This window comes from Barbus barbus, assembly GCF_936440315.1.
Source record: "Barbus barbus genome assembly, chromosome: 19".
Taxonomy (NCBI): domain Eukaryota; kingdom Metazoa; phylum Chordata; class Actinopteri; order Cypriniformes; family Cyprinidae; genus Barbus; species Barbus barbus.
The window spans coordinates 30444407-30454907 of record NC_136747.1 but is presented as its reverse complement, the minus strand read 5'-3'; the positions used below and the strand labels follow the sequence as shown (position 1 = coordinate 30454907).

The 10501-nt window shown below is 32.9% G+C and overlaps 1 protein-coding gene across 1 annotated transcript; it reads left to right on the top strand.

Annotated features, from left to right (window-relative positions):
* Window positions 1-505: 505 nt before the first annotated feature.
* On the top strand, window positions 506-10284 carry LOC306884999 (cathepsin S-like). Its single transcript, XM_079441305.1, has 8 exons — window positions 506-818; window positions 1784-1902; window positions 3391-3513; window positions 4842-4988; window positions 5455-5679; window positions 8324-8489; window positions 8636-8741; window positions 9467-10284. The coding sequence occupies exons 2-8, from the start codon at window positions 1786-1788 to the stop codon at window positions 9576-9578; spliced, it is 996 nt and encodes a 331-aa protein (XP_079297431.1). The 5' UTR covers window positions 506-818; window positions 1784-1785; the 3' UTR covers window positions 9579-10284.
* The last annotated feature ends 217 nt before the right edge of the window (window positions 10285-10501 follow it).

The window sequence follows — 10501 nt, the reverse complement described above, 5'->3', positions numbered from 1 at the left end:
TCAAATGAAGTTCTTAGCAATGCATATTACTAATCAAAAATGAAGTTTTAATATATTTATGGTAAGAAATTTACTAAATATCTTCATGGAACATGATTTTAATATGCTAATGATTTTTGTCATAAAAGAGAAATGTATAATTTTGATCCATACAATGTATTGTTGTCTATTGCTACAAATATACCTGTGCTACTCATGACTGCTTTTGTGCTGCAGGGACACATTTATCACAGCACCGAATGATGATCATATAATAATATTTCCACAGTCTTCAGCTGAAGCAGGTGAATCTGAGCTGATACTGTCAGATCCTCTCCATCTGTGCTCGTGTGTGTCATGCTGTGCGGCGTGTGTCGTTTGCAGTGATGTTGTGTGTGTGTGTGTGTGTGTGTGTTTGTGTGTGTTTCACAGTAACACACATGACATACAGTAGTGCAGCGTCAGTCACAGGTTTGACAGGCATCAGCATCAGCGTATCACACACTCCTGCGGTTGTCAAACGCTCAGTACAAATAACACACAACTCAACACAGTCTTTGATCAGGTCACCAGCACAACTACTAGTGATGAGGGACTTAACTACCCATAATGAACGCTTCAACTGATCAGAATGAGTGAACACAGTCAGATAACAAGAGCAGCTGCTGGCTAAACTCATCATCTGTAATTGTGTTCACATGACAGACAGAATCACACAGGAAACCAGAGAGAAGAAACTTCCTCTTTCAGACGCTGCTAAAGCGAAGGCAAGGCTGAAGAACGACAGAAGCGTGTCTGTCTGCTCATCATCATCATCATCATCATCATCACAGACGCCGGTAAGATCCAGCATTAACAACACATTCACTCTTCTGATTTACACGGCCGCTATCAAACTGTATTTACAAACTATTTCAGCACTTGATTACTGTACAAACATCTCAAAGAAAGCATTTTACATACATTCTAAACCAGAAGCATCTTAAATACTTTTTCTGAATGCCTTTTTAACATCTAATGTGGTAGAAATGTATTGCAGATGAGAAAAAAACACATAAAAAATGCATCAAATGTACGTGTGCGATCTGTTATAGTTGCTTTCTGCACTGTAATGAAACTAACCATAGTACCACTGTATATTTAAATATATATTTTAAAATGATGAGTAAAAAAAACATTTTTGGAGTAGTTTTTACAAGAAAATACTATTTGTGTTTCTGTTCAAAATTTCACATTTATTTCAGTGTGCTACTCCACGTTTGTTTGTAATTATTTGTTAAATTTATTCATAATTTGAGTGAAAATTGTTAATTACTTAACACACTTAAAATGTACTAAAAACAAATGTACTCAAATCAGTTCAATTAGAAAAATTCATAAGTACAATAATTAAAAAATATAAACAATCAAAATAAAACATACTAAAAATTCAATCTTAAAAATAAAAAAAATCAATTAAATCTTAAACATGTCAAATTAAAATAATTCAAATTAAAACAATCTACATAAAAACACAAAATTAATGAAATCTTTAAAATGTCAAATTAAAACAATTTTAAAATATAACAATCTACATAAAAACACTTGCTATAATAATTAAATCGTAGAAATTACCAATTATATAAAAATACTTTTGAAATAAAACCAAAAAAAATAAAACATTAAAATAAATCATATAATATGTATTAAACTGAAAACTGAAAAAAATAAAATCTGATTAAAAATATTAAAAACTTTATTAGTGCATCAATAATACTGAAATACTATTATATTTAAACAAATATGTGTGTGTGTGTGTGTGCAGGTATGTTCAGGTTTGTTCTGGTTCTGCTGAGTGTGTCGCTGGTCTTTTCTGAGATCAGACGTCTGACTGATCAGTGGATGGCCTGGAAATCTCAACACAACAAATCCTACAGAAACACAGTGAGTACACACACACACACACACACACACACGATGAATCTCTCTCTGTCGGTCGGTCTGTTTGCCGTTTGACCCACTGAACTGAAATCAGCAGAATGGGGTTTGAGCAGTTCTTAACGATCAAGTTTCACCTCATATTTCCCATTAAAAACATGATCATTTAAATCCATAAGTGCTGAGGATTGCTCCTGGGATGCAGACACAATCAGCTCAAGTGGTGCTGTGAAATGATTAAATAAAACGCAAGCGTGCAGGACTGTGATTGGTCCAGTCTAATCTGTTCTGAGAACTGTAACCGTCACGTAAAGCCAGCTGTTGTGTGTTGTGCACTAACACAGACTTTAATGACTATTTTATGATTATTTCTAAATAATTCAAATGTAAAGCAGTGTCTGTTTTTAAAGTGCATGAAAAGCATTTAGAAATAAACACCTAAAGGACTTGCCTTGATTTCAGCAATAAATAACACAATAGAAGAAATTAGGAGAAATGTGTGAAGACTTCAGAATTTCTCTGTCCAAAAAAAGGATGATTATTTCAGATATAAGTGACTACAAAGTAGGAAATGTAATTCTGCTTGTTGATATCTAGTTTACTAGTGTTTCAGATTTAATGCCACTAAGGTAAAACACTACAGGTGAATAGAGTAAACAGAATTCACCGTACTATGCCCAGGTGACTAATTACAGTACATTAAGACAAATGTTGTATATTACAAGTTTTCTAAAAAGTTACTATTTAATACACAAATAAGACATTATCTACTTAAATACACACTAATTTCATACATTTGCAGAACAGATATCTGAGCATTGTTTCAAAATTTTCATTTGGTTTTGTTGTCATATTAGAGTTTAAGTTTTTCCAGAGAAGATTTTAGAGTTTTTATCACTCCATAAATCAGAAAATACTGACAACAGAAACAAATAAATCTTTAGGAATAAAATGTTGTATAAATCAGTGTGAATGAAATATAAACAAACCCCTCAGTAAAAACCTTCAGAATATAGAGAGGAATAAAACTGTAAAGTTTGGGTTATGTAAGTGCTGCTGAAGTGGAGAAAAAACCCTTTAAAGATATATGTTGTAATTGAAATATAGACGCAAATAGATAAAGTGTAATAATAAAATCAAGCAAATGAAATATAAACAAACCCCTCAGTAAAAACCTTCAGAATATAGAGAGGAATAAAACTCTAAGCTTTGTTGTATGTGAGTACTGCTGAAGTGGAGAAAAAACTCTGTAAAGATGTGGATTGGAACTGAAATCTACAGATGCAAATAGATAAAGTGCATTTAAATAAAAACTTAACTGTAAGAAACAATGGTTTGTCTGTTGTGTCTTTTGGAAAACTATGTTAAATCCAGTGTCTAGTTCTTCCACAAAAACACTTTCCAGGAACCAGTAAGTGGTTAGAAGTTGCATGAAGCCAGACTGAGACAGTGTTGTGTGGTTCTGTGTCAGTGAGCGTGTGTGTTGTGTTCTAGAGAGAGGAGCATCACAGGAGAGGCGTTTGGGAGCAGAATCTTCTGGATATTGTGAAACATAATGAGGAGACGGCCGTCGGTCTGCACTCATACACACTGGGACTGAACCAGCTCAGCGACATGGTACTTTAACACACACAGTCATTCCTCAGAAGTCTGCCAGCCCAGTATAATTAGAGATGTAGCAAGACGCTTCATGAGGAAACACAGAATATGGCCAAAGGAAGTCCCACATTCTAAATAAATGAGCCAGTCACTGCTCTAAGAAGCTCCAGTTACCATAGAAACAGTTGTAAGACTCGTACATGCCAACCTGAAATATGTGCTTTTTAAATCTGTGATATATTTGCTGATTTGAAATAAAGACTGAAAATATTTGAAATACAGATTGAAAGAGACTAATCACACATTGGCAGAAGCAATTATCTTAGATGAAAACTATATTTCTCATAAAACTCCAATTAAATCCAATTAAAAATTAACTTATTAAAATCCAAAATGAAAATAAGTAATTTTAAAATAAATACAATCTACATAAAAATGCTCACCAAAAGTAATTAAATCATGAAAATGTAAAATTAAAATCATTATAAACTATAAACAACCAAATAACTTGCTCATATTCTTTATATCATAAAAAAATACCGGGGAGTAACGAGTAGACCAGACGAAAAGGAACTGAACAGGCAGGAACTCAATACACAGGATAATTAACACACTCACAGCTGAACAGAATAAACTAATAATCACACTAAACAAGGACAGGAAACAAACCAAATAAGGACACAAGAGGCGGGAACACAAGACACACACAACACAAGGCTGACAAGTACAAGCAATTAAAGAATTTTTAAATTAATAAAAAATATATAAATAAATAAAATACATTTATATGAGATGTAAAATGAAGTCAAATTGAGCTTAATAAAAGGAGAAAAATACCTGTCCGTGTATTAAGAACAATACATTTGATTAAAAGAGCAAACTTTTTTTCTTTTTTTTGACCCATTAGTAGATGTGTCATGTCATATCATTTACACCTCAGATTTGAAAAAGTCTCATGAATTGGGCATGTAAATCTGTGGAAAAGTGGGAGTGAAGAAGGGAGAAAACAACCAATAAAACACAGACCTACAACACAACTATGAGCAGAGAGGAGAAAAACAAACAACAGAGTTAGGGGTCACCTTGATATGTTTTTCAAAATATAACCCAATTATAACGAAATCAAGAAATGTTTTCATTAAAGACTACTAACATCATGAACAAATCAAATACGTTTTGATAAATTATCCTTTGAAATATAAACAAATTAGCATTATACACACTTAACTTTGATCAGTTTGACTTCTATTACCAATTTACATCTTAAGTACATTACTTGATTACATTAGTTCATAGTCTTAAGTGCAGGTCAAAGGTCAGATGAATTGAGTTGTGTGTGTGTTTAGACTGCAGATGAGGTAAATCAATTAAATGGTTTACTGGAGGAAGATTTTCCTGATGTCAACGTAACATCCCCGCCTCCATCACACCAGCCCCCCCCACCGCGAGTCAACTGGATGGAGCAAGGGATGGTCAGTCCTGTCCAGAACCAGGTGCCTGTGTGTGTGTGTGTGTGTGTGTGAGAGAGAGTGTGTGTGCGTGTGCTGCTGTACTAAGAGTTTGATCACAGAAATGTAATATTGTACATAATGTTATAATATTAATATTAAAATGTAATATTATATTTTATAATTTTTATATTATTATGAATTATTTTAATTATAAAATTAATATTTTCATGAATATAACATTTGCTATTTATAAAATGTTTTATTATATTATTAATAATTATTATACTCAATATATACATGTCTGTATGCATAAATATATTTATCTTTTTATATTATTATTAATAATAATTGTTGTTATAATATGCCTATACGTATCAATCAAATATTGTACATGTATTATCATTTTTTATATTATTAATAATTATTTTAGTTATAGTATGCTTATTTTATGAAATACAAATCTAATATTTTTATATAATATAATGTGTGCATCTGTGTGTGGTTTCAGGGCCCGTGTGGCTCGTGCTGGGCGTTCAGTGCCGTCGGTGCTCTGGAGGGTCAGATGAAGAGGAGAACCGGTTCTCTGGTCCCATTGAGTCCGCAGAACCTGCTGGACTGCAGTGTGAGTCTGGGGAACCGCGGCTGCAAAGGCGGATATCTGAGCCGAGCTTTTCTCTACATCATCCAGAACAATGGCATTGACTCCAACACCTTCTATCCATATGAACACAAGGTACTGCAGAACATTAACACAACGCCCAATGAGCCTTCAGCTTCACTACATCAGAGTTCATGGTCATGCTGCAGTATAAATCAGAGATTCCCAAACTGAGGTGGTAAACTGATGGAAAGATAATAATTAATAAAAAAAAAAATACTAATAATAATTTTTAAATGTAACACTTACCAAAAAACGAGTAAATCATAAAACTTTTAAATTAAAATAAATAATTAAAAATATATATGCAATACACTTAAAAAAATCTACATAATACAGTAATGTCGTTGTGATATTGTTGTGATGTGACGTTGTAGTAGCGTTGTAGTGACATTGTAGTGGCGTTGTAGTGACTTTGTAGTGGCATTGTTATGACATTGTAGCGGCATTGTGGAATTGCAGTGGCATTGTTGTGGCATTGTAGTAACATTGTGGCATTGCAGTGGCATTGTAGTGACGTTGTAATGGCGTGGCATTGCAGTGACATTGTGGTGGCATTGTTGTGACATTGTAGTGACATTGTGGCATTTCAGTGGCATTGTAGTAGCATTGTTGTGACATTGTACTGGCATTGTTGTGACATTGTAGTGGCGTGGCATTGCAGTGACATTGTGGTGGCATTGTTGTGACATTGTAGTGACATTGTGGCATTTCAGTGACATTGTAGTGGCATTGTTGTGACATTGTAGTGACATTGTGGCATTGCAGTGCCATTGTAGTGGCATTGTTGTGACATTGTAGTGATGTTGTGGCGTTGTCGTGACATTGCAGTGACATTGTGGCATTGTAGTGACATTGTAGTGGCATTGTAGTGACATTGTTGTGATGTTGTAGTGACATTGTAGTGACATTATGACATTGTAATGGCATTGTTGTGACATTGTTGAGTTGTAGTGACATTGTGTTGGCATTGTTGTGACATTAATGCGTTGTACTGACATTGTAGTGATGTTGTGGTGTTATAGTGACATTGCAATTGCATTGTTGTGACATTGTAGTGACATTGTAGTGGCATCATTGTGATGTTGTAATGGCATTGTAGTGATATTGTAGTGGCGTTGTTGTGACGTTGTAGTGGCGTTGTGGCGTTATAATGACATTGTAGTGGCATCATAGTGGCATTGTTGTGATGTTGTAATGGCATTGTTCTGACGTTGTAGTGACATTGTAGTGATGTTTACATTTACATTTATTCATTTAGCTGACGCTTTTATCCAAAGCGACTTACAATTGTTATATATGTCAGAGGTCACACGCCTCTGGAGCAACTAGGGGGTTAAGTGTCTTGCTCAGGGACACATTGGTGTCTCACAGTGGATTCGAACCCGGGTCTCTCACACCAACGGCATGTGTCGTATCCACTGCGCCATCATTATGGCATTGTTGTGACATTGTTGAGTTGTAGTGACATTGTGGTGGCATTGTTGTGACATTAATGCGTTGTACTGACATTGTAGTGGTATCGTTATGAAGTTGTAGTGGTGTTGTAGTGACATTGTTGGGTTGTAGTGGCATTGTTGTGACGTTGTTGGGTTGTAGTGGCATTGTTGTGACAGTGACATTGTAGTGGCATTGTTGTGACGTTGTGATGTTGTACTGACATTGTAGTGGCATTATTACATTGTAGTGGCATTGTTGTGACATTGCTGCATTGTAGTGACATTGTAGTGGCATTTTTGTGACATTGTAGAGACGTTGACGTTGTAGTGGTGGTGTTGTTGTGACATTGTTAGGTTGTAGTGACATTGTTGCATTGTAAAGGTATTGTTATGACATTGCAGTGGCGTTGTTACGTAGTGACATTGTAGTGATGTTGTGACAGTGTAGTGATGTTAAGACATTGTAGTGGCATTGTTGTGTGACGTTGTAGTGGTGTTGTGACATTATAGGTAGGTAGGTTAACTTTATTGTCCTTAAAAAGGCAATTCTTTATGTAGATAGCAGTAAACATCAGTAAACATGCAACAGTCACACAACACACAATATCCAACAAGAAAAAAATAAATAAATAAATAAAAAAAAAAAAAAATAAAATAAAAAATAATAAATAAAAATAATAAAATAATAATTATAATAATAATTATAATAAATTATTTAAGAACGCTATTGCTGCCGGTACAAAATAATTCTTATATCTATTTGATTTACACAAAGGGAGTTTAAGTCTCCGACCAGAAGGAATCAATTGAAATTCATCACACAATGGATGGGTGATATCAGACAGGACTGATTATAGTGACACTGTAGTTGTGACGTTCTTGTTGTGACAGTGTAGTGATGTTGTTGTGGCCTTGCAGTGGTGTTGTTGTGATGGTGTAGTGGTGTTTTGTGACATTGTAATGATGTTACATTGTAATGCCATTTTTGTCATGTTGTTGCGTGACGTTGTTGCATTGTAGCATTGTGGTGGTGTTCTTGTGATGGTGTAGTGATGTTTTAGTGACATTGTTGTGGTGCTGTAGTGACTTTGTAGTATGTTGTTGTGACACTGTAGTGGCCTTATAGTGGCATTGTTGTGACAGTGACGTTGTTTATAAAGTGATATTAAAATAGACATTGTTGTGATGTAGTGTTGTTGTTGTTGTGACGTTGTTGTAATGTTTTTGTGATGTTGCTTTGATATTGTTGTAATGTTGTGAGGTTATGGTGAATTTTGCAGCAGGGTGCGTGTCGATACTCTGTGACGGGAAAAGCTGGATATTGCTCAGGTTTCCGGATTCTTCCGCGCCACAATGAGGTGGCGCTGCAGTACGCCGTTGCTGCTATCGGACCCGTGTCTGTCGGTGTCAACGCCAAGCTTGCTTCCTTCCACAGATACAGAGGCGGTGAGACATAAAATATATCACACACACCTGTCTATCTGCTTTCAGTCCACACACACACACCTGTCTATCTGCTTTCAGTCCACACACACACAAACACACGTTTCTAATGATAAATGTGATTCTAAATGATAAATGTGTGTATTCAGGAATCTACAGCGATCCGAAGTGCAGCTCTGGACTGATCAATCATGCGGTTCTAGTTGTGGGATATGGCTCAGAAAATGGACAAGACTACTGGCTGGTGAAAAACAGGTTAATTTTCACTTTATAAAAAATACTATGTGACTAAACTATGTTCTAAAAGGATATTTTAATACTATAATACGTTATCTTTTTTATAATATTTGTAATAATTACTTTATATTATTCATATTTTATGAAATATAAATATATTGTATACTTGTTTTCAAATATTTTATTTATATTTGCTATAATATTTTCTATTTATTGTCATTCTTATAATACTCATTATTTTAATTGTAATTTAATATTTTTAATGAAATCTAAAAATATACTTTTTTAATACTTATTTCTGCAATATTTTTAGTACTTATTTAATTATAATATTAATATTTGTATACGTATTAATTTTACATTTTACAATATTATAAAATATTTTTATTTGTATGCATATAAATATTTTATATTTATTATCATTTTATAATATTATGAAAAATTGTTTTAATTGGAATGGTCATCCTTTTATAAACATTATTTTTTTAATATCACTTTATATTATTATTATTTTAGTTATAATATGCATATTTTATAGTCAAATACAATGTTTAATATCATTTTTTTTTTTTTTATAATGATTTTATTATAATATTCATATTTTCATAAATGTACAGTTTATAATTATTTATGTAATAATCAGCAAGCTTCAGTAGCTGTAAGTTGGTGTATTTCAGTGTGCGCTCTAATGACCTCTAGTGTGAAAATATGAAATGATGATTGATGATTTCTGTCTGTCTCAGCTGGGGAACGGCATGGGGTGAAAATGGTTTTATCCGCATGGCACGAAATAAAAACATGTGTGGAATATCCAGCTTTTCCATTTACCCCACCATCTCATCCGACCGCATCTGATCTTCCTGTCTGAGACACTGGAGCAGGAAAATCTTACTGAATATGCATTGATTTTCTTTAGTTTCCGTCACATCCCAAACCCATAACAACAGCAAAGAACACACCTTTACAATAGCCATTTGCAATTGATATTATTAAAAAAATTAAGTTGATACTGCTTTAATATTTGTACTTTAGGAGGAGGAGCATTCTCATTCAAGAGAGCATTTGATTGGACAAAAATGTCAATACTGTGATCAATATTTTTCCAAGCAAGAATATAATTAAACATCAAAATTAGAGATCCATTGTATTTAATAAATTAAAATGCAACATATAAAAAAAGATAAATGTAAAATGAAAATACTTTTAATATAAAAACTATTACAATTATTAAATCATAAAAATGTGTTATGTCTTTAATTGTAACATTGAAATTATAGATTCAGTGTTTTATGTGGCTAATGAGGAAAAATAAGTCTTACATTTGATTAAAATAAGCAGCATGGCTTTTTGCATTTATTTCCATTCCATTATCTCCATTTGTTATTATTATTTAATTATTAGAATTAAATGATGCAAGGTTTCTGGACCAAAAAAAACAAACAAAAACAAATCATTGTCATCTTTATGCACGAAACTGTGCTTATCTCGTTACTTAGTAAAACTATTAATAACTCATAAAAATGTAATTTAAACACTGAAATTAGAAATTACCATTTTTCATAAAAAAAGAAAGAAACAGTTATAATTGTAGTTATAATACCCATATTTTTATAAATATAATATTTAATATCAAATGTATAATTTCTAATGTATTCATTATTTTAATTATAATATTCATAATTTTATAAATGTGTGTTATATATGTATTATCATTCTTATAATATGATTAATCATTTTTATTATAATCATTTTTTTTATTTAGAAATGTATGTCTTTGA